Below are 23,648 nucleotides of genomic sequence, written 5' to 3'. Positions count from 1 at the left end.
TTATTTTATGTTGGATGTCACCTTCAAATAAAAGGACTGTCATATAGTCTGTCCGGGAGAGCCACTCTAGTGTCAGCAGTCACTACGGTGATGAACGTGTCAGTTGCTGTCGCCTTTAGATACGGACGCAGTGCTTGCAGCACTACTGTAACCTCCGCTGCGCTATCTAGCAGCGTTTGAGCCCATGTCTGTTTCCGAAGCTGTGTTCTCACTATCTGTGGCAGACCTTGCGGTTAACCTTCTTTTTCTGAAACTGAGGGCGTTGACGTGGAAAGTCGTCCTCCTTGCCTTTACCATCAACCGGGCGGGGCTGCTAATGTCCTTATGGGGCACCCCGACCTCTGCCGCGACCTCCTGTTTTTTATTTTTCCAATTTATTTTAGGAAAAGTTGGACAGTCTATTGCGGCCAATGGTCTTGTAAGCATCCACAATTATTTTCCGTAACTGCCTGGGTTTATCGACGTTGGCGATTAGGTGCAGAGCATTGAACACCTGAAAGTTAACAGCATCACTTGACTCTAGCACGGATGAGATCAGCAACTACGTCGAAGACTCCGACAAACCTCATTCCCAACTCGACAGCCGCCTCCGGACCGTGCTCATCCTGAACACGCTTGATCACGGAGAGCAGTACAGTCATAGACGGTGTGCCGAAGCACTTTGCATAGACTGCAGCAAATACTTTACCCCAGTTCTCACAATCGGTCACCTCAGGCACTAAGTCTTTCTGCAAACTAATTGTTAAGATCCTGTTTTCCTCCACAGGATTCGTATTAGGAAATACTGCTTCCAGCTGGTCAAATTTCTCAGCAAGCCAATAAGGCACATCATCCTTATTCTGGGGGCGCTTGCCCATGACCGAATTAACCATGACGGGACTAATAGACATCCCAGCCGGTCCAACTGGTTGCGCCGTAGCCCCATGTGCCCCCACCTGGAGGTTGCGAGAGACGTATTGTACTAAAGCTCTATGCACCGCTATCAAGGCAGTGTGTAGTTGACGCACGTAGTTTACTGGGGTTTGCATATAGCGTGGATGGGGTGTGAACCCGACCAAGACTGGCCAAGTGAGTCCAGGGATAGACAAAGGGCCTAACCGAACCAGAGTCACACAGTGGGGAAGGGCACCATTAAAGCAAACATGAGGCTGCCATGCCGAAATCGGAATTGCCAGTGTCCTATATGGTGTGTGATTCGCCGGTATGGCCAAGTGAGTGTAAGTATGAAATGTTTAATCATCCTCATCTATTGCAGGAAACGTAACCCAAGAGTAGTAAAGCTCAAAGGGGAATGCAGCATCGGCACTCACCACAAAGATACCATCGTCAGATACGCCAAACTGCGTCAGATGACGCCAGAGCGCTGCGCGACTATGCGGAACCTTAACAACATCACCCATAAGGACACTGTACAGAAAAAACTATTTATATGAGTTGTAGCACAAATAGGATAGTTATTCAAAAATGCAAACCTTTTTTTTTTTTTAAATATCAAGCTTGATGAACCTATAATCTATCCATATAGGTAGGTGCATCTGTCACAACTGTCAACCGGAAACAGGAGTGAGGGTGTTGTGGACTAATATAAGCACTTACTGCTAAAGTGTCTCGAATATAAGACCTAACGTTAGGTTTGCCATGTTGCAGGGATTCTGCTCATGCACAGGAAATCAGGACCTCAGTGAATTGTGGTGTACCAAAAAACTCACCTCAGTGCCCCGAACCCCTATCCGACTAGCATCAGTTCTCCATACTACAGCGAAGCTACCAATGATTAGACAACCCAGAACATGCGACTTGGAAATGGTGAGAATCAAGAACACACTTTCGCTTTTGTTCTCATACCAGTCCACAACGTGAGTAATTAGAGACACAGAAAAGTTTAAAATGTTTATTTTTAACTACGAGCTCTAAGATGCAGTATTTTGGCTAACATAATCAGGCATATGATTAGAAATAAAACAATCAGCATTGTTACAAAGCCATAAAACACAAAGGGAGAATCATGTTACAATGATAGTGGAAACAGGTCATATAGCACCTTGTGTACCACCCTCCCCTGTCTAGTGCTAGTTTTATAATAAAAGAAGGGTTCTTGGTTTAAACGGGAAACCCCATACCTCCAAGATCAGCTGAGGTGGATCACATCACTGGATCAGCAATGCTCTCTGTCGTTTGGAAAAGTTCTTCCAAGTATCTGAAATCATGCATGCATTGCAATGTTAAAGGCACTTGAGTTTCAGTTATTTGCAGCTGTGTGTGTGTGTCTTGTCTAGAGTGTGGTCTGATCAGCCTGAATCGCAGCATACTTTTGTTATTATGACCTTGAAGACTTCTGCACACAGTGAACAGACTAAGGTCACGGTGTAAGTCAAGGGATGTGAAAAACAGATGATTCTCATGATAAGAAAAGCAAGCAGTTTAACTTACAACAACAGTTACATGTAGTGTTGTCTGCAAAATGGCGTTTAAACTTCAAATACGCTTATGCTAACATAGCAATGTGTGCAAGAAGAACCCAGTCTTCACTGCAAATACAAATTAGTATACTTACGCTTGCGGAGATCACTGCACTGAAAAGGTGGGAGAGGCTGAGGTGGAGATCTCCACCCATAATTTTTTGATTTGCATTTTATAGTAAATAAGTAGCACCACTGGAGTACTGATTTGCATACTACAAAATTCAGTTTGAGGGTCAGTCCCTTAGGTGGTGTTATACTTTTATCAAGTCAAGAATTGGCGGATTCAGGCAGCTATGTTTCTGATAGGCAAAACAAATCAAGATTGTGTTTGACACAATTTTATGATTTTGTGGCAATGTTTTACAGCAAAACGCACATTACACAGCGTGGCTTTGATTTTTGAATAGTTATGGTTGAGTCTAGTGTGGGAAACTAGTTGGGGGACTCTTCGTATAGAGCAGGGGACTTCAGACTAGGGGGTGGGCTCTGCCCAAAATAAGCATCATGCAGATAACAGTGCATTTTTTTCCAAATATTGTATTAGTAGTAAGGTAGAACATAGAAGCAATGGAGTACCATTGCGATACGTATTCAGGTTGGACAAAGAAAACCGATAGTGCATAGCATATTATATACAAGCAATATACTTGAGATAGGTGTGAATCTGAATACCGCCCTGAGCAAGGATTGAGGAGACCCCAAATATGGTTGGATATAAGGCCTGTGGTAAGTGTGTCTTTAGTATTTATTGATTGTATAGTACCTATGAGATATACCATACAAATGTATCACCTTAACGGTCAAGAAAAAGAGAACTAAGAGGGGGGAAGTGGGATATATGAGTATGTGCTTTTTTAAGTGGGGAAAAAATGAGCGACAGTAAGCCTTGTTGCATCTGGCAGCTGATAGGTTATGGAGAAAAGGGAAAGCAGAAAAGGGAAAGCAGTTCAGAGGGACTATACCAAAATAATGGCTGGAATGCATTCTTGTGCAGATGTTCTTGCCTCTGACCTTTCTTAGGCACAACTGCCTTTAAATAGGTGCTGACAGGTTGGCACATCAAGCACTGGTGCCTAGCTCCCTGGTAACCTCAAGATTATCACACAAGATAGCTACTAATAAAAAGCAAAGCAATACTGTTCAGCTCGAGAAAGTAAGCTCCTGACATTAATGCTGCAGCAAAAGAGGTAAGATGTGTTTCTTGAAATAGACCAATAAGTTGCTGTAATCCATAGAGTGCCATGTAGTAGCCCACAAAGTGATGTAACCAAACTAATTGACTCACAAAACAAAGTCTTAAGGCAGCATTAACCGACTATAGCAGGCGTATGTGGTATCATACTAGCTTCCATCTTGGAATGACTTTTCTCTTAAGAAAAAACATTTAAAAAGATGGCAGCCCATATGTTTACATACATTATGACGCACCGGGGACTGTCCTGGAATGATTTTTCTTATAAAGAATAATCATTCCAAGACTGCTGCTGTGCGCTAGTGCCATGACACACCAGTGGCAATATTCATTTCACTTTTAATATTGCCTGTAGAAACAAGCATTGGCAAGGCCAGTAGCTTGGGTGGTAATCACCTTTAAAGGTGAGGCCTACTGGCTTTGTCAAGTCTTGTTTTAGGAAAATAAAGACGCTTTTGTCATTCATTTAATTGTATTAATTTCAAATGTTAGTATGTATTTGGTCTTATAAGTTTAATCCTGAAGCTTGACTTACAGAAACATGTGTCGGCTGATATACTTGTTGACTTTTGTAATAAGAATGTGGGTGATCTACTTGGGAGCGCTGCACTCTAAAGTGAAGCGAGGGCGATATTTTGGGCCTCTCTCCCATACTGTAGCTATCTGGCATCAGGCTAATTCCCGGCTAGGATGGTCAAATGTCTTCACAACAGCAACGCCCCTATGGTATGCCCAGAAGTTGGGTTCTCTCTGCCATCAACCTGGCTTTGATAAGTTGGACACCATCAGGATTTCCGTGGTCGGAGACATGATCAAAAAAGGGTCGATCCTCAGTTTTAAGGAGCTTCAGGACCAATATAAGATGGCGCAGGGGGAACAGCTTAGATACATGCAAATCCGACATGCCCTCACAACAGCCCTACAGAACCCCACAGAGATACCAGAATGTGAAAGAAACACGTTTGTGTTAGATTCCTTACCTTAGAATATCCCCAGGCGTCAGACTGGATCCGGAAAGTTTTCGTCAGCAGTACCCTTGCGCGTCGGTAGGTGTCGTCTGCGGCTGCGTGTCTGTCATCAGCGTCATGATCGCCGGGATGATGTTGTCGGAGTACTTAGACGCCGCCCTCGCGCGCTGACGTCAGTTCTTCTTTTTTCCGTGCCAGCAAGCGAGAATCTGGGAAGAGCAGTAATCTAGTCATTTTTTTCACGAACTTTTTTTGATCTCTTTTGATCACTTTTCGAGTCGATTCCGACTCGCTGTGCCGTTAGGGATGCCTGGTTTTAAAGCTTGCGGCGCCTGTCACCGCCTGATGTCGATGACCGACCCCCACCATTGGTGTCTTTACTACCTCGGGGCCGACCACGATGACAAGTCGTGCCCCGACTGCCTAGCCTAGACCTCGAAGGCTAGACGGGAGCGGTCCCGTAAGCTACTCAAGCTCCGGCTGTCATCGCCGCTCGTCAAATCACCACCACACGTCGGGCTCCAAGTCCTCCGGTAAGTCGATGCATTCGAAAAAAGAAGTCGAAGAGGCGTCATCGCTCTTCTGACTCCCCCCAATGCTCGCGCGATGCGGCCGGGGGTTCGGTCGACACCGCCCGCGCGGCTCCCCTGGAGCCGCAGGCGCCGGGTCCAGCTCCCCACCCGCCGGTCCCTGGGCTGCACGCAACGCCGGAGGAGATACAGGACTTCCTCGTGGCCATGAGGACTCAATTCCCTCCGTCTGCACCTGTTGAGGCGCCTTCGGGCCCCGCGGGTCCGACAGGGAGCCCTTACTGGACATTGGCTCCAGCCCTGGCGCCATCGAGTGCTTTGGCTCCCGCGCCGTCGTCGACTCCGGTCCTGACGCGGCAGGGCCCCACAGGATCCAGGCCTGGATCCAGGTCGTCGCCAGTCGACCTCACGACTCCTCCGCTCGCGCCGACCCCGAGGGTGTCGCTCCCGGACGACACAGGCTCCGGTTTCAGCCCCGGTCCTGGTGCGACACCAGAACGGTGCCATTCGGCGCCGTCTCCGACACCGATGGGTGACCAATTCACCGAAGACCTAGCTCCATTCCTTTTTCCTGGTTTCCAGGAGATGGATGACGAGGAGGCCTGGGAGGAGTCTGCGGACCCTCTGGCACAGCAGTGCCAGGTAAGCCAGTACTAGGCAGATGAGCTGGAGGAAGCCAGTGGTCTAGACACTTCGCCTGACACGGGATTCATCACTCCTCCCTCCATGGCTTCGGAGGAGGGGGCTACTTAAAGCATGGTGTTGAACACGGCAGCCAAGGCCTTGGCTCTTGAGCTCCCCTTCGCGGCCGTGAGGACTAACCTCCGCACTGAGGCGCTGAAACCGCAGACAAGCTCATCGGATCCTCTACTGCCGTTTAACGAAGCTTTCACTGACGTTCTGATGGTCACCTGGTCAAAGCCCGCTACAGGCCTCCCTATAGATCAGAACATGACCCGAAGCCACCGCCCGGCTCTGGGCGACCTCTGCTTTCTGTTCGTTCACCCCACCCCGAGAGCCTGGTGATTCAGGCCTCTACGTCCCAGACCGCATTCCCGAGCACTCCTCCGGATCGGGAATCCAAAAGGCATGATCAGTTTGGGAAGAAACTGTTCTTCTCTCTGAGTTTGGGGCTGCGGTCTATCACCACCACCTGCCTTTTGGGCCGTTACACCCACTCTCTGTGGGATACGGTTGCGGAGGTGCTGCCACAGTGTCCAGAGGAGGCCCGGACATGGCTCGCCCAAGCCCTGGCGGAGGGGCAGGATGCAGCACGGTACTCGATTAGATGGGGACTTGACACCTCGCTGGGCAGAGAGAATTCCACGTCGGTGGCGGTTCGGCGCCATGCCTGGTTGCGGTCTGCCAACTTCTCGGGGGATGTCCAGGCCACGCTCATGGACATGCCCTTAGATGGCCGTCGCCTCCTTGGCGACAAAGCGGATAGTGCGCTAGAGCGTTTTAAGGACTCCAGGGCTACAGCCAAGTCCTTGGGCCTAGGCCGATGCCAGCAAACTTCCGCTTTTCGCCCCTTTTGTGGTCAAGGAAGGGGCGCTCCCACTTGTCCAGCCAGCCACAGGCAGCCACAGGCAGCAGAACCAGTCTCAATGCGGTCGTAGATGTGGTTACCACCGTGGCGGTTCCCGGGGACTACGGCAGGGTCAGTCCACTTCCGCCCCCGCAGCATCTGCCTCTAAGCCTTCCTAGTCCGGCATTTCAGGCCCATTCGATGCCAGTGGGGGGCAGGGTTCGCCATCACCTCCTCCACTGGCGCTCCATCACATCGAACAGGTGGGTGCTGCAAATCGTCCGAAGGGGCTACTCCCTCCCCTTCGAGGCGACCCCTCCAGCCATGCCACTGCAGTACCACCGCATGTCGGGGGATCACTTGCAACTTCTGCAGGAGGAAGTTATGGCCCTCTTGGCCAAAGGGGCCATCGAGCGCTTTCCTGGGCCAGAAGCAGGACGTGGTTGCCATTCCCACTACTTTCTGGTACCCAAGAAGGGCAAAGGAGGCCTACGCCCTATCTTGGACCTCCGGAGAAGCAACGGCTTCCTCTGGAAGGAGAATTTCAAGATGCTGACTTTGGCTCAGGTCGTAGCTGCCCTGGAGACTGGATGGTAGCGTTGGACTTGCAGGACGCTTATTTCCACATCCCCTTCCTGCCGGCCCACCTGCGCTACCTGCGGTTCACGGTAGGCCACGAGCACTTTCAGTTTACCGTGCTCCCCTTCGGCCTTACCAGCCCCCCTCGTGTGTACACGAAAGTGATGGAGGTGGTCACAGCTCATCTGCTCAGATCAGGGGTTTCAGTCTTCCCCTATCTCAACGATTGGTTGTTGAAGGCGGGCTTGCCCCAAACATCGTCTCCCACCTCGAGACTATGGCTGACCTCCTGCACTCGCTGGCGTTCTCCATCAACGTGCCGAAGTCACACCTGCGCCCCTCTGAAAAGCTCCTTTTCATCGGAGCGGTTCTGGACTCGGCGCAGTTTCAGGTCTATCCCACTGAACAGCAGGTTCGGGACATTCAGGCTCTGATTCCGATCTTTCAGCCATTATCCCGAGTTTCGGTCAGATTGGCGCTGCGTCTCCTGGGGCTGATGGCCTCCTGCATCCTTCTGGTGCATCACGCCAGGTGGCGGATGCGGGCTCTGCAGTGGGACCTGAAGTTTCAGTGGGCACAGCTTCAGGGCAACCTGTCCGACCACGTCCTGACCTGGGAGGGCACTGCGAGTCAGTTGCAGTGGTGGCTCACAAACCGCGATTTGGTCAGTGGCAGATTCCTCTCCCTACCCCAACCGGAGCACGTAGTAGTGACGAATGCGTCCCTCCTGGGATGGGGGGGCCACATGGGAGAGGCGGAGATGAGGCCTCTGGTCTCCGGCGGAGTCCCAGCTCCATATCAACCTTCTGGAGCCGCAGGCGATCCGACTTGCACTGAAGGCATTCCTTCCCTCCGTCCGGGGAAGTGTAGTGCAGGTGTTCACGGACAACACCACCGCCATGTGGTACTGCAACAAACAAGGCGGGGTGGGGTTATGGACCCTTTGTCAGGAAGCTCTGCGCCTCTGGACATGGCTGGAACACCAGGGCGTCACCCTGGTGGTTCAACACCTGGCAGGTTCCCTGAACGCCAGAGCGGACGAACTCAGCCGCCGGTGCATGATGGATCACGAATGGTGTCTGAACTCGGACGTGGCACAAGGTCTCTTTCAGCAGTGGGGAGAGCCTTGGTTAGATCTATTTGCCACCGAAGAGAACGTGCAATGTCATCAGTTCTGCGCGTTGGAATTTCCAAGGCGGCACTCGCTCAGCGACGCTTTTCATCACGAGTAGAGCTGCGGTCTGTTGTACGCCTTTCCACCTATACCACTTCTGCCCAGACTGCTGAAGAAGATCAGGCGAGACCGGGCCCAAGTCATCCTTGTGGATACTGGTATCCCGAGTTACTCAGCATGTCAGTCGATCCCCCGATTCGTCTGCCTCTTCAGGGGGACCTTCTGTCGCAGCAGCAGGGGACGGTCCTCCACCCGAACCTATCCAGTCCCCATCGACATGCATGCGTGGAGATTGAACGGCTGCAGTTGAGGCCATTTGACTTGCCTCCTGAAGTCTGTGACGTGATTCTGGCAGCCAGGCGTCCCTCCAAAAAATGGTGTACGCCTTCCGGTGGAACAAATTTGTGGCATGGTGCACAGCAAAGGCTGTAGATCCACTCTCTGCCCCCCTTTCAGAGGTTCTCCTCTTCCTACTTTCTCTTGCCCATCAGGGCTCTCCTCTGGGCACTATCAAGGGCTACCTCTCGGCCATTTCAGCCTTCTTAAGGCTTCCTGATCAGCCTTCTCTTTTCAAGTCCCCTGTTGTAAATAGATTCTTGAAAGGCATCACACACATTTCCACTTGTTCCCTTTGTGATGCCTCAGTGGGACTTGAATCTTGTACTTCGGTATCCGATGTACGCTCCCTTTGAGCCACTCCATAACTGTCCTCTTCATCTCCTAACTCTTAAAACTGCATTCCTGGTTGCCATCCCCTCTGCCTGGAGAGTGGTGAGCTCCAGGCTCTATCTTCTAAACCTCCTTTCCTCTCTGTCCATCCGGACAAGGTTGTTTTGAGGACTCGTCCTTCTTTCCTGCCCAAGGTGGTCACAGCCTTTCAGATCGGGCAGTTCATCACCTTGCCCACCTTCTTTCCACCTCCGCATCCCTCGAAAGAGGAAGAGAGGCTCCACCGTCTGGGGACCCAAATGTGCGCTCTCCTTCTATCTAGATCGCACACGTCTGTTCCAGGTGGACGACCAGCTCTTTGTTGGTTACCTGGGCTCTAAAAAGGGACGGGTGGTGCACAAGCGGACCATCTCTCGTGGGTCGTCTTGTGCATCAAGGTTTGCTACTCTGGCAAAAAAGGAGCCTCCTGTTGGGCTGCGCGCCCATTCCAATCGGGCCACAGCAGCTACTACTGCCCTGGGTCGGGGAGTCCCCTCGCAGGACATCTGTCAGGCGGCTACGTGGGCCTCGCTGCACACGTTTGCTAGGCACTAATGCCTGGACAGCCAAGTCCGGAGAGATGGCTTTTTCTGGGGTTCCATTCTCCAGGACTTTCTGGTGTGATCTTGGTTCGCAGACCCACCACCGGGGTTGGTATTGCTGGGGTATCTATTCTAAGGTAAGGAATCTAACACTAACGTGTTTCTTTCAGATGCACAAGTTACTTACCTTCGGTAACGATATATCTGTAAGAAACATTAGTTAGTGTTAGATTCCTTACCGCCCCACCAACCCTCCCCCATCTGCGAACCGATGTCTAGGGTTAAGGACATCCCTTTTAGGGCCCTAGTTTCATGGCACCAGTGTCTGTTTCTATCATGACTCTGCATTCCTGGCGCGGAAAGCTATGTGTAGAACTGTCGTCTGAGCGCGAGGGCTGCGTCTAGGTACTCCGAAGAAGTCATCCCGGCGATCACAACGCCGACGACGGACGCGGAGCCGCAGACGGCGCCTACCGACGTGCAAGGGTACTGCTGACAAAAACTTTCCGGATCAAGTCTGACGCCTGGGGATATTCTAAGGTAAGGAAACTAACACTAACTAATGTTTCTTACAGATATATCGTTACCGAAGTTAAGTAACTTGTGGGTCATCACCGTTAGAAGATCGGTTCGGTTGCTAGATGGGCCACTACACTCCAAAGCTATTTCATTGACCTATAAAAAATTGTGTAATAACATACCTGACACGCTGCATAAGCTTAAAGAGCAGTGGGAGGGAGACCTGGGATTTCTCAAGGATGAGGATTGGCATGCTGCTGTGATGTCCCCTAGGGAGGCGGCTATCACCCTCCGTTTTAGGCTGTTACAATTCATAATCCTCCACAGATCATATTTAACGGGAGTGACACTGGCATTGATAGGGGCCAGAGCTGATCCACTCTGTCTTGGAGGCTGCGGCCACACAGCTGCCTTTTATCATACGTTATAGGAATGCCCGCAGCTTCTACAGATATGGGAAGGGGCCACGACTCATATCCAAACGGCCCTGGGGAAAACACCGACTCTTACACCGGGGTTAGGCCTCCTTAATGTGTGGGCGGCAACAGATCTTACAGAGGTTGAACAACAACTAGCAACGCTGGGATACACCCTAGCCAAAAGAGAAATAGCTAAGGTGTGGGGGCGGCAAGTTCTCCAACTACGCAGGCAATGTTAAAGAAGTGGGACAAGAAATGGGGCAAATGGAACGTCTAGCGGGTGACTATCTGTATCTCCCTAACGTTGGAACTTGAAATGAGGCAAAATAGAGATCAAGCACCAGATAATGTGTAAAAGTGACTTTCTTCCCCATGTTAATGTACTTCTGTATTAAGTGCTTGCTGAAATACTGATTATAAATGTATGCATAACTACGAAAGAAACTAGTAAAAGAATGTGGGTAATCTATTCATTCATGTTCTTTACCAAGACGCCACACTCAGAATGAAACAAATACTGTAAGGTCTTTTAGGAAACAATATAGAAATCCGAAATATGAAGTAGAAATCTGTGAAGCATACTTTTCTAATGCAACATGTTTTTGAGCAGAACTTGCATCTCCGAAAGTCAAATGATTGATATCTAATACTAATACTTAGAACTACAATTTGTTTATGTGTATTGGAACATCCCGTCACTTTAGATCTGATTTAGGATCTTCATAATATGGATAATTCCTGTTGATCTTTGTTTTATGCTTTTACAGATACCTTTCAGATCTGCATGGAGTTGGAGACCCAGCCTGGCAGTGCATCAGTGCTCAGCACAAGTGGATTCTTCAGCTAATGCACACCTGTAAAGATGGTTATATTAAGGAACAGAAAGGTAAGTGGCACTCATTTGTTAGCAATTTGTGGTCTGGAATTGACTGTACAACTATTTTGATGACAATGTTTCAATTTGAATGTTTTAATGAAATGCTCTGTGACATTCCTAAAGGCCCGCCAAGCAGCCAAAACTACTCTGCAGTTCACACCACACAGTCAGTTAGACTTTTAAATAGACGTTCTTTGTTATTCAGCATAGTTTTATATCGTTTTCACCTCTGCACTTTAAGAAAATGTTTTCCCAGTTTTACCGTATTTCTCTTGTCTATCTTCTAATCTTATGCTGTATGTCGTCACCATCCTAGCGTTTACAGGTAATATGATGAGTCATTTAAGAATGGGTATTACTTTATGCTCTTTCTTCCAGACATGTTTTCTGTTGGAAGCTGTGCCCATGCTGTAGGAAAGTAGGATCTGCTTCTTATGGTTACCCCCACTTTTTGCTTGATGTTACACTGTTTTCACTAGTCTGACTGGGATCCTGCTAATCAGGACCCCAGTCTATCTGCTTTCTCCTTTAAAATGGATGGCTATGCATGTAAATTGGTACACTCCAGATTAGATTCTGGGGTACCCTTATTAGTCCCTAGTATATGGTACCCAGGGCATTGGTAACCCAGAGGACTCCCATGGGCTCAAGCATGTATTATACCATCCATGAGGCCATACAAAATAGAACTATAGGTCTGTTACTGCAACCTGTGTACGCTGGTGCTTGTACGACTTACTTTAGATATAGGTTCGTTATATCTATAGGTCACTACACTTAAAACTTATGTCACCCCTATAGCAGGCCTTAACAATCCTGGACGCAGGGTTCTGGGTTATACGAAAGAGGATGCCCCTGCATGAGCAGAGCCCCTCTGCAGCCTTCGGAGACCATTCTCTTGGGTTGTCTGTGACTCAGCCAGACATATAGGTAGAGGTGCATTATAACCTCGCCGTAAATGCCATCTCAAACGGCTGAAACAAAACATGGTGTTTTTTGGTATCAAACACCTTGGACTCATACCTCTACACCGGTAACCGGGTTGGGAGTTATGATTCCACCCTTCTGAAGCAAGCTTCTTGGGGTCACTGGTCTATCCGGTGCCAGCCTTCTTAACCAGGTCAGCACAAAATGGATGCTGCAGACCAGACACATATTTCTGCCCTCCTGCTGTTGAGATAATCTCGAGCAGAGGAAGGCAGCTCAATAGGCATCCTATCACTGGGAGGTGTGACCACCTCCCAGACAGGATTTAGTGCTTTGGGGCTGGGTGGCTGCACTCTGAGAGTTCCAAAAAGTCTGCACTGGGGGCACATTTGGTGTCCCTGTGCATAGTCCAGCTCAAACCAGTTCTGGGAGCCGTTGGCTCCCTGTCTGACGTGAAACTGGACAAAGGACATGGGATTAACCCCACTCTGTCCTGACCCTCCCCTAGGAGGGTCCCTTGAATCTGTCCAGCCCTCTATAGTGGGTAAAAAAGGGCTTACCTGGCTGCAAGACTTTAGTTTTTACGTGGACAAGACTCTGCAACAAGAAACCACTAACCTTCGACTGTCTGGACACTCTGGACTTCGACTGGGCTGACTTTGTCTCCCCCTCTCCGTCCAAAGCTTTGTCTGTGCCCTTGCTCCAAACAGGCTTGTGCAGGACCTGTGGTGCACTAAGGACAACTAAAGAATCTCCCTTGGGGTGAAGGACTCACTCCCCTGCATTCACAGCCACCGTAACGCAACTGACCGGTCGGCTAATCCTGAGCTTCTGCTGACTCCGAAGGTTCCAGCAACACAGGAGGTGGGTTTCGAAGGTCCCTGGGGTCGATCTGCCCTCTAAGCAACTTTGAGGCCAGTATCCTTCGTGAGGACTGCATTACCCGAACCCCTGTACAGCGTGTCTATTTGCAACTGGATATGCTTGTTGGTGATTCCAGAGCTTGTGCATTGGACTCCGTGTAGTCCTGACCCCAAGCAGGATTTCCACTAAAGAACTCCGGCCTCCTGGCACCGAGTGCTGCGTTGCCTGGTACTTTGTGATCTTGCACAAGGTCCCCTCGCAACTCCTGATCATTCTGCCCGTGGGTCCTCCTGAGGGTCATCTTGAATTCTGTTGGGCTTTCCTGGTTGCTCCAGACGTGTCCTGACTCCCCAGTGCTTGGTTAGTCCCCTGGACCTTGTTTGGTAGACACAGTAACCTGCTTGACCTTCCTGCGTGGGCTGCTGCTGCCAAGGCTTGTTGGTGCTCCAGCCGGACACTGACCCTCCAGCACTTGACATCCTTCGTGGGACAGCTCGCATCTGGCTCCTGGTCATTCTCGATGTCTCCTGGTCCTCGTGACTGCAGAGTCAAGCATCCCTTCTTCGCACCTGAAGCACCTGACATCGGTGGGCATTAGTCTCCCAAGCCCCTGGTCACTCTGAAGTGGCTCAGACTCTGTCCCCTCTGTTTTCAGGTTCCTCCCATCACGAATCCACCCTTGATTCCTACTGACACTTTTCACCTTCAAGTCAGCAGCATTTTTTGGAACCCTCCATTGAGAACGACAGCTGTTTCTGACACTTCCTCAGGCCTATGCACCTGGCTTCCCTGGGATAGGTAACTTTGGTACTCCGGTTTCCACGGGTAGGGTGGCTCTCCAACCTCTTAAGTTCCACAGGATTTCCTCGAAGTCCACCTTAAACTGTAAAATTCCAAACGCAACTTTCCCATAGAGTTGTATGGCGCACACAGTTGTGTTTCCACACTGCACCCGTCCTCGGTGGGGTCCATGTTTACTCACCTTGGGTGGTTCCTCTGGGTCCCCGCGATTCTACGTGCTCTAGACACTCTCTCTATCAAAGTTGTGGTTCTTATACCACTATTTTAATATATGGTTTGGTCTCCCCTTGGAGCCCACTGTGTATTGTGCTACTTATGATTGTTTCTTTGATAAAGTATTGTGTGCTTTCTGTTGTATCCTCGTGTAGAGAATACTAGAGAGTGTTATATAAATTAATACATATTTTTATAACTACTGTGTGGATCTCCTTTCATTTAGTTAATACTAAAGGTGATACTCTGGTAAAACAAGCTGCTTTACATTCCTTCAAGATTACGCCTTAAGGCTGCTCTCCACAGCTGTCACTAGGATAGCCTTATAAAGGTTTTCTTTGACCTCATACATCATAAGGGTCGTTTGGACTGGTGCAAGGTGCCCCCTTTAATTATTGGACAGCATATACCAGGCCAACTTCTCACACATGCTGCAAAAGATTGTGTATGAGGCTAGAGGAAAGGGACGTAATGATGGATAGAACTGAGCTGTGTGTATGTATGAGGTATCCATCAACTCCATGAGACATTATGGTAGCTCAGCTCTGAAACTTAGATGAAGAATCTCTTCCTCTCCTGACCAACGCGATACTTTGACATCCCAAAAAGATCCTCAAAAAGGATCTATGGCCCAATAATGAGATCTATCTTGATGTTGAGAGATGTGTACTCAGGAAATAAATTTGTGCCATCTTTGATGTAAACACTTCTTTACGGTCTTTGAAAAGAAGGCCAAAATTCCCCTGAGGCTCAGGCTCCCAAACACAGTCCTCTGTCATTATAAAAACTAACTGCTTGTACAAGAGAAGACACAGTATTGCCCATCTACTATTGTCTCCAGTCCCATGCTTCTAGGTGTCCTGGCCATCCCAGATCTCAAGTCTTCTTGTCTGCACAAAGCATTCAGAGAACTGGAAGGTTGTGCAGGGTTCAGGAATACTACATTCAAGAGTGAAATGCTGTGATCTCAGACAAAATAGCCGGACCAAGAAGCTTTCTGACCCGTGCCTCATCAGAATGACCTCACACAGGATTTTGACTTTTTTTGTAGTCCTTGTTTGACTCCCTATTATTGTACACTACCTCACACTATGCTTTCAAGAATTTCTATGTGATGTTCAGTGTCGAAATAACCATTTAAGTATTTAGCCTACAGAAATCAGTGATTTTTAGTGTTTTCAATCCTGAAATCCTCCACATTTTTGGTGCCTATGGTGCTAGGTCTCCTACAGCCAACCATGGTATCATTTTCAGCGCTTGCTTCTGGAAAGTGGTGTAGGGAGAGAATAACAAATATAGACGTTTTGACTCTCTTTTTGTAATAGGACTGTCCTCTAGGAGAGTGATTATCTCTCCTATGACAAAGAAAACCTTGATAGCTTGCCCTCTTCTTTTCTGACAGATGAAAACAGTTCACACATGCTTTCAATCAGAACAGATTTCTAAGTATCTTCCAGGGAGAGGAGTGAAGTGAAAATCTGTTAAATGGTCAGTGAGGAATATTGGATGTCCAGTTAATAGACACAACCAAAGAGATTATGTATTTTACCATGAGCGGATATTTTCCTGGGCTGCCTCCTTGATGCTTTTATCGGCTGGATGTTACAAGCAAGATGTGCAAACAAAAATTCTAGATTTGCTTTTCCTGTTTTTATTTTGCTCTTTTCTTCATATAATGATGATGTGCCGGTCTGGGTGCAGACGGAGTGTGGAGCATCCCCTGTCCTGGGTGAAGTCGGAGTGTGGAGAATTCCCTTTTTTCAGGTGTTCTTTCAACTTGTTTTCAAGACTAGGGGGTCAGGTCCCCTTCCAGATGAAGCAACAACTGTAACCAATACTAAAGTCTTGCTTTCAGAAGCAGAAGTATCTGAAAAGAGGAAGAGGTGGGACCTCAGCCCTTAGGAATGCCCCATAATTCAAACAGTGATTTATGATTCCTCATCTCTCTCAAATGCCTTCAGAAGGAAAACAGAGGAAACATTTTCAGCTATCTCCAGCAGTGGCAGGAAATCACAAGAGAAAATTCAGTGCTTACTGTTGCACAAAATGAGTATGTTTTCAGATTCAAGAGCAGACTTTCACAGATTCCCCCACACAGATGCTACAACCGTACTCACCAGGGACAGTTCTCTCTGCGGTAGGATAAAATAGCTATCAAAGCATACCAAAAGATTATAACGGCAAGGTAATCTATTCCTGCTATTTCCTGGTGGCAAATAATGTCCTAAAGCAGTGTTTAAATGCCTTTCGGGCTTGAAAACAGCAAACAAGTTGGGCAACACGTGCTTTCCCTGTGGAGGTTTTTCCTTCATTTAAGGGAGGATATTCAGTGTGCTGCCTGTGCCTTCAAAACACTTATTTTCACCTTCTTTCAGGAGGCGCCTAACAGCTAAGGTAAGAAGCAAACATTACATACAATGGTCCTGTTTTTGGCAGTGGAAGAAGTCTATTTCATGAGACACACATTTATATCTGCTATCTGTGAGATCCTCTCGAATTGTGTCTCTAGTTGCTGGGTACTCTAATATCACCTCTGAGGTGTACCAATATCTATTGAACTCTCGCCTCATATGGTCATTGCGTGACTATTTTACAGTATTCTATCACGCTCTTGTGAAGCGCTCTGACACCTTCGGGTCTAGCAAGTGCTATATAAAACTTATATAAATATATACACCCCTATTCGAATGACTAACTGCTTCAAATCAGCTACTTCAAAAAGGTCCTTTTAGACTTTCAGAAAAGTATATATGCCCAAGAATTTGGGGTAGCTTTAAATCATCTTAGGCAAGTCAACATCTAGTCCAATTGATAAGATAACCTAAAAACAGACTTCCAGACGCTACAACCTCAAAAGTATATATTTCAGAAGAAGAGCTTTTTTACATGCTGCAGAAGTGTGGGGATATCTCCTCAAAACCATAGTGAGACATCTTTCCTGTCTGTTGCCATTTGGAGTCTCTTGCATCTCCATCACTTCTCATACACTGCTTCTCTTGAAGGTGCTTCTAGAGTACCCAGAGTGCTTCAGGGAATCAAGTTAGGGTTCTGTTCCTTCATTGCATACATTCTCCTTTTTGTTCAGCGGAAAACAGCATGGCCATTTTTCAGATTGAAACCTACATTTATAGTCCCTGCTTTGCCTCTTGGATCTGCTATTTCCATAGTTTTTGGTCTATTTAAAATTACTCTTTCTTTCACCTTGTATGGAAAACATCCATTAATAACGATCTGTGGTTCCTCTCACTTATCTGCTTGTTTTCATTGTCTGCTTCATTCATCTCATCTCGCCCCCTCCTTCTCTTGTCAGCAGCAATGCAAGTATGGGCAGTACTAGGGTGTGACATTCAGCCTAAGAACCCATGTGGTGGGCTGAGCCATGTTCCACGGTGGGGGTTTAGTGGATGTTGGAAACTCTTCTGTAGGCTATGCCACTTTTCTCCCAGCAGAGGATCTGATTGTGACCACAGAACAAGGCCTGGCATACAGAGAAGCAACCAGAGTACCCACATCCTGGCCTTGACTCCTACTCAGCTGGAGCACTCATCTAGCTACCGAAGTTATAGAAGGGCAAGTTTTGGTGTGCTTTGTGAGATTTGGGGTACCATGATGAAATATAAAAGATTGTGATGAAAGGTGTGGTGTGTTGTACTGCCAAGGATGTAGAAGTCAGAGGGGTAGTAAGGCTTTGGCCACAATATACTGTGGAGCTGCCTTGTCTGCCAGGGCAGTCCTACACCTTTTCTGGGGAATTCCCATGATTTCAAATAGTGTTCTTCAATTTGTATCCGAACAAGAATGTAGATTCGAGAACATTTCAGGAAGAGACAATATTGCATTATCTTGTTCACTTATCTAGGTTTTGCCCTTTGGCTATAAGTGCATTTACTGGTTATTACTACTTACAGAAAATACCTGTCTCAAAATTATTTCTTTATTATCCTAGTTATTAGGGATTTTGTGAAGGACTGAAGAAAGTTTTTTTCTCCAGTAAAGAATACCTCTCTAGTCGTATAACATAGTTCTGTCAAAGTTGATGGCCTATCCCTATATTTGAAACTCTGAAAAAGTGCTCATGCGGCATCTGTCCTAAAATGTGACAATCTCAGTAGAAATCACATCAGTCATGAAGTTAAATAGGGTAAGACTCTGCTTTCTATGCTCTGTACACAGTGTTACGCTACAGCGGTCTCCATCAGCACACACTTGTACATTCTTACTAAGGTACTTTCAGATTTTTATTTGAACCAGAGAATTTTGACTTCCCCTTTCTTTCTGAACCAGTCAAAGCCAGCTGAGGGGACTCCTACATTAGATGTCAGAGTAGCTTTAAGACAAAAGACGCCAAAATGATCAAGCTGCAGTTTATCATCAATAGGGATAATAGCACAGGATTTCCACCTTCAAAGCAAGATGGATTATATCCTGTAATGTCAATATGTGTCAGAAAGCTATGTGACCTCTTTAGTTAAAATTCCAGATCATTCCAAACACGTAAAATTATGGTTCCTGTTAGTAATACATATATGACGGTCATTAAGGTTTGGACATCATTTTTAGGCCTAGATTCTAGCACTGGAGGTGATGTTTAGATTTGTAATAATGTTGTCAGAAATCTCTTTGTGTGGTGTCTGTATCTTACTTGTTTTCCTCTTTAAGGTCATTGGTTTTTCTTTGCTCTCATTATTATATGTGTCTATTTTATTCAGTCCTCATGAATATAATTGATTCCAATTGGCCCGATGAATTCCATGTCATTGTAATGTTGCACATGGGCCTTTACCTTGTACCTCTATTGTGGATAAACTGTTTGTAATCAATACAAAGAAGTTATAAAAAACGAAGTGTTCATGATGATCCCATGATGGGAAAAAGGTTTCCGCACTTGGAATTCAACTTCTCTGTTATATGAATCTTGATTGAATACATGCTAAATCCCTTCCTGCCTCCCTTTAGAGACCAAGAACTGTTCTGTATAACTGTGCATTTAGGATCCTTCATCAAGTCATGAAGATTCCTTTTATGGTGATCGAGGTTTACAAGAAAGTAATGTTCCTTCAGTTTGCGTCAAGATTTTGAAACGGAAAGCGGTGCTCCATTCAAATGTAGGAAATTCGTTTTGCCATATTTTAAATTTGTTTAAAAAAAAATTATTTTAGTGTTCGGTGAGATTTGTTTTGCACACTGTAGATGATCTGGGCATTGACCCCTGGGATCTAATACACCTTCCACTATGTTTCACATTTTTCCCATAATCCTAGTGACTGTGTCAAGTGACCTTGCTTTTTTTTTGGGGAGGGGGGGGGGGTTGCCTTATCTTCGTTGCTTGGAATACTCGGGAATGGACGCCCTACAAGGACGTAAAGAAAGATGGGCCAGCCCCAGTACTGTACAGCCTTGAGATTTCTTAGAGTACTCCTATTTAACTGGCCGAGTGGGAATTACAATCAACAAAAACACTTAGTGCATCCTTGAAGACTGCCAGATAGAATCAATGTGGAACAAAAACCCCATGCGGAAGGCTGGATCAAACTTGTGCATCTACTAGTGAAAGGCTTGTGACGCAGTGCCTAATTCACTTGAGCCTTTACAGTTCCCCTTGAATAGTGCATTATTGGACTGTATTAAAAAATGGGCCATTTTAGAGTACAGGTAAAAACATAAAATTAGGTGTTATTGATAAATATTCAGTGGCAAATATTTTTTCAACCACTGAAGAATGGAGTGCTAGGGGTCAGACTTGCTGGGATTCAAACAAGTAATTCATATATCTATAGGCAAGAACTTAACCCACTGAGTTAACATACTAGCAACGTAGAATTCGTTTAATTTGGAATTTAATAATTAAACTGTATACATAGATGGACCACTTTTGAATCTATTCTCCCATTATATGGAGTCTTCGTAACAGTAGTTCCTTTACTGGATTGGTGCTGCCTTGAAGAACCAGCACTGTGAGCTTTTCTCCTATCTTTGATTTGCTCAAGATTCATAATATCCATCTAATTCCTCTAGTCATTAATTTTTAGGTCTCACTAGAGTCCTTTTGTCCGGGGTTCAGAAATGGACCCTGGATCGCACACGCTTATGCGTGTGTTTTTTGTCTGCTCTTTTGTGATTGGGCTTTGAGTGCGTGTATTTTGTTAACAGAGCATGCAATAGGCCAAAGGCGGGCGCATTGCTCCGCCCACGGCCTATTGGTGTTTGTTACACGCACCAAAGCCCATATGTTTTCAATTATCGTGCCCAGACACGCGTGCGATAATTGAAAACATATGTCTCGCAGTGGCACGCGCACCATTCGCGGACATGTTTTTTTTTTTTTACATTTCACTGCCGCTTGTTTCTCTTACTGCTACAGTTTAAACACGTCCAGCAAAGTGATGCATGATATAAAAAACATATTTTTCAACTATGGGTGGGCGTTAGGCAACCAGATTTATGAAGCCTTCACTGCTCTTGATCGCCAGTGAATGTGTGTCTCATACTGTATACGAATTGCAAACTGCAACATACCCGTCCAAGTTCATCTTCTTTAATATGAAATCCCCATAGAAAATAAATGTTCTTTCCAATGCTGTAAAAGCTGAAAAACTGTTGGGAAATCTACATTTGTGTCAATTGTGGGTTCTTTTCATCTCTCCGGCATTACTGATTTGTAAATCCCTCCACACTGTTAGGAAAAGTGGCATTGTCGAAGGCTGGCCCGAATCCCCGCATGCACTAATGTGGCTATCTCTTCTGTTATTAGTTTCCGGATCGAGTGGCTGTGCTTTTCCACCTCTTCTGCGGCTGTCGTCTTCGATTGTTGGCGCAGTGGTGGTGCAGGCGAGCTATAGGCACATTGGAGACGGAGGCTGTCACAAGAAGCGCGCTAATACACGCTGATCCGATTTGTGCCACTGTTGATTTGAAGTGAAGTTTTTTAACTACTTTCTATATTCGGATCGCCAAATGAATAATGCAACCCTCTGCCATCCTCTTGTGCCTCCAAGAAAAGCCTTGTTGACGGCTCTAAATAAACGCACTTATGCGCTGCACTTTATATCAGCTCACTAATTTTATTAAGATAAGCTTGCAGTTTTGTCCTATCGCAGAAAGTTAGTAGGTTGGGGAAGTAGTGTCTGGGACGTCCTTTAAACAAGCATTTTTTTAATTTGTGTCAGCAAAATATTTCTTTGCAACTGCTGCTCTTTTTACTTCACATCACAAGATGTTTTGCATGTGTGAATTTTGGCACATGACCTCCGAGGCAGTGTGTTCCAAATCATGGCTTAGTTGCAACTTTTTATAAAGGTTCCTAAAGAAAAAGGAGCCAAACTCGGATTGTTCATAACCCGAACCCATGCCCAAGCAGACCGCAATGCACTGTCCTGTGCTGAATAAGCTACTGGTCTCAGCTCAGTTACCAGCTCACCAAAGTTCACATCACTGAAAGCACCATCGCAACTGACGTTAATTGGAGCTTCGGCTCGGTTTCCTTCATAAAATGCGCCTACCTCGAGACTCAATTGGCCATCGTTTCTGTCTACATATCCGCCTACCAACAGATGTCAGTGCACGCTTTTCCACCAGGTGCACACACCACCAGCTGTCAGTGCACGCTTTCAACAGGCACACACACAGCACCAGCCGTCGGTACACGCTTTCACCAGGCATACACAACACTGGCCGTCAGTGCACACTTTCACCAGGCACAGACACCATCAGTCGTCAGTGCACGCTTTCCCAGGCACACACCACCAGCCATCAATGCACGCTTTCACCAGGCACACACACACACACACCACCAGCCGTCAGTGCATGCTTTCACCGGGCACAAACACCACCAGCCGTTAGTGCATGTTTCCACCAGCCCCACACACCACCAGCCTTCAGTGCACGCTTCCAGACTCACCACCAGCCGTCAGGGCACGCGTTGCCACCAGGCACACACACCACCAGCCGTCAGTGCACGATTTCACCAGGCATACACACCACCGGCCGTCAGTGCACGCTTCCACCAGGCATACACCACCAGCCGCCAGTGCACGCTTTCACCAGGCACACACACACCACCAGCCGTCGGTGCACGCTTTCACCAGGCACACACACATCACCAGCCATCAGTGCACGCTTTCACCAGGCACACACCACCAGCCGGCAGTGTATACTTTCACCAGCCACACACACCACCAGCCGGCAGTGCACAATTTCTACAGGCACACACACACCACCAGCCATCAGTGCACACAACAATTGTTAACGCATCCACAATTAACTATTGTAGCAATCGCAGTATGGCGTACTTTACTTTTAAACATATTCCTCTAAAGCGCACCATGCCACCATTGCTACAAAAATAAATACATATTTTTTGGCCTACCATTTATAGACTTTTGTTGCAAATGGTGTTGCAATATTTAGCAATGCCAATAGCTCAAACTTAATTAATGCGAGACCTACTGCAATTCAAATGCTTGTTAAACATGTAGCCGATATATTCAAATAAGTATTTTTAGAAAACGTTGATTAACATTTAGTTATGTTGTTTGCTCCAAATGATTTATTCACACATCTCATTCGATAGTCCATTGTGCAAGTAAATATTTAGATCAAAGTATATGATAAAAAGCTTTCTATTAGAGGAGACACGTTTTTAAGTCCGGAACTCGTCACCCTTACGTTCCTCCCTCTCCTATTATTCAAAGCATTTTCTTAGAATGCTACCCCAGGATTATTTCTTTGAAACGATCAGGAAGTTAGTTTTGTCAAATAAAGGAAGCAGAGTAGACGCGGATTGTTTTTAAATAAACGTGCCTGTAGAAATCAGATGACACCACTTGCAAGATAAATAATCATTGGCAGTTCCTCTTAAGGTCATTAAGGCAGGGACAAAGGTTAGCAGATTGTGTCCTTAAGCTGTCTCCTCTACACTTCCCAGTTCCATTCATTGTCACTTGTATTCCGAGCTGTGGCGCTGGGGTGTGGCAGATATACTGCAGCCAGCTTGGCAGGAGGCTGGGCAACACTCATCATTTTATTGTGTCGTCTTACAGCAGTGGCTTACTCTTAAAATCACGGGTTGGATTTACCTAAGCCAGACTGCAACTGTGTGCAACAAACCGCTGGTATATTCTGTTGCTATTCAGATTGGTGCTTAACGTTGTCTGCCTGCATGCCTTGTGTATTTTGTTTTAAATCACACACGTTCATTGAGATATTGGGTGTGACAAAACATACTGCAAATTGAAGAATTGCAGTATTTTTGTAATCATCTTCTACATTATGTGACCTTTTATAAACCAGACCTTTAATAACATCCATAATGGGGTAAAGGAGAAGGTGAAATAGAGAGGTCATGTC

At 46.7% G+C, this 23,648-nt stretch overlaps 1 protein-coding gene across 4 annotated transcripts in view; it reads left to right on the top strand.

Annotated features, from left to right (window-relative positions):
* The window catches only part of EXOC2 (exocyst complex component 2), a 1,143,674-nt gene that overhangs the window by 489,197 nt on the left and 630,829 nt on the right, over positions 1–23,648 (top strand). For all 4 annotated transcript variants that reach the window (XM_086965054.1, XM_086965056.1, XM_086965057.1 and 1 more), the window contains one exon: positions 11,389–11,507. In XM_086965054.1, the coding sequence (XP_086821180.1) occupies positions 11,389–11,507 (119 nt within the window). The remainder of the gene's footprint in view (positions 1–11,388; positions 11,508–23,648) is intronic.

The sequence above is a fragment of the Lissotriton vulgaris genome, chromosome 4_1 (assembly GCF_964263255.1).
Source record: "Lissotriton vulgaris chromosome 4_1, aLisVul1.2, whole genome shotgun sequence".
Lineage (NCBI taxonomy): Eukaryota > Metazoa > Chordata > Amphibia > Caudata > Salamandridae > Lissotriton > Lissotriton vulgaris.
Note: the sequence above shows the minus strand (reverse complement) of the source record. Positions and strands in the feature narration are given on the sequence as shown.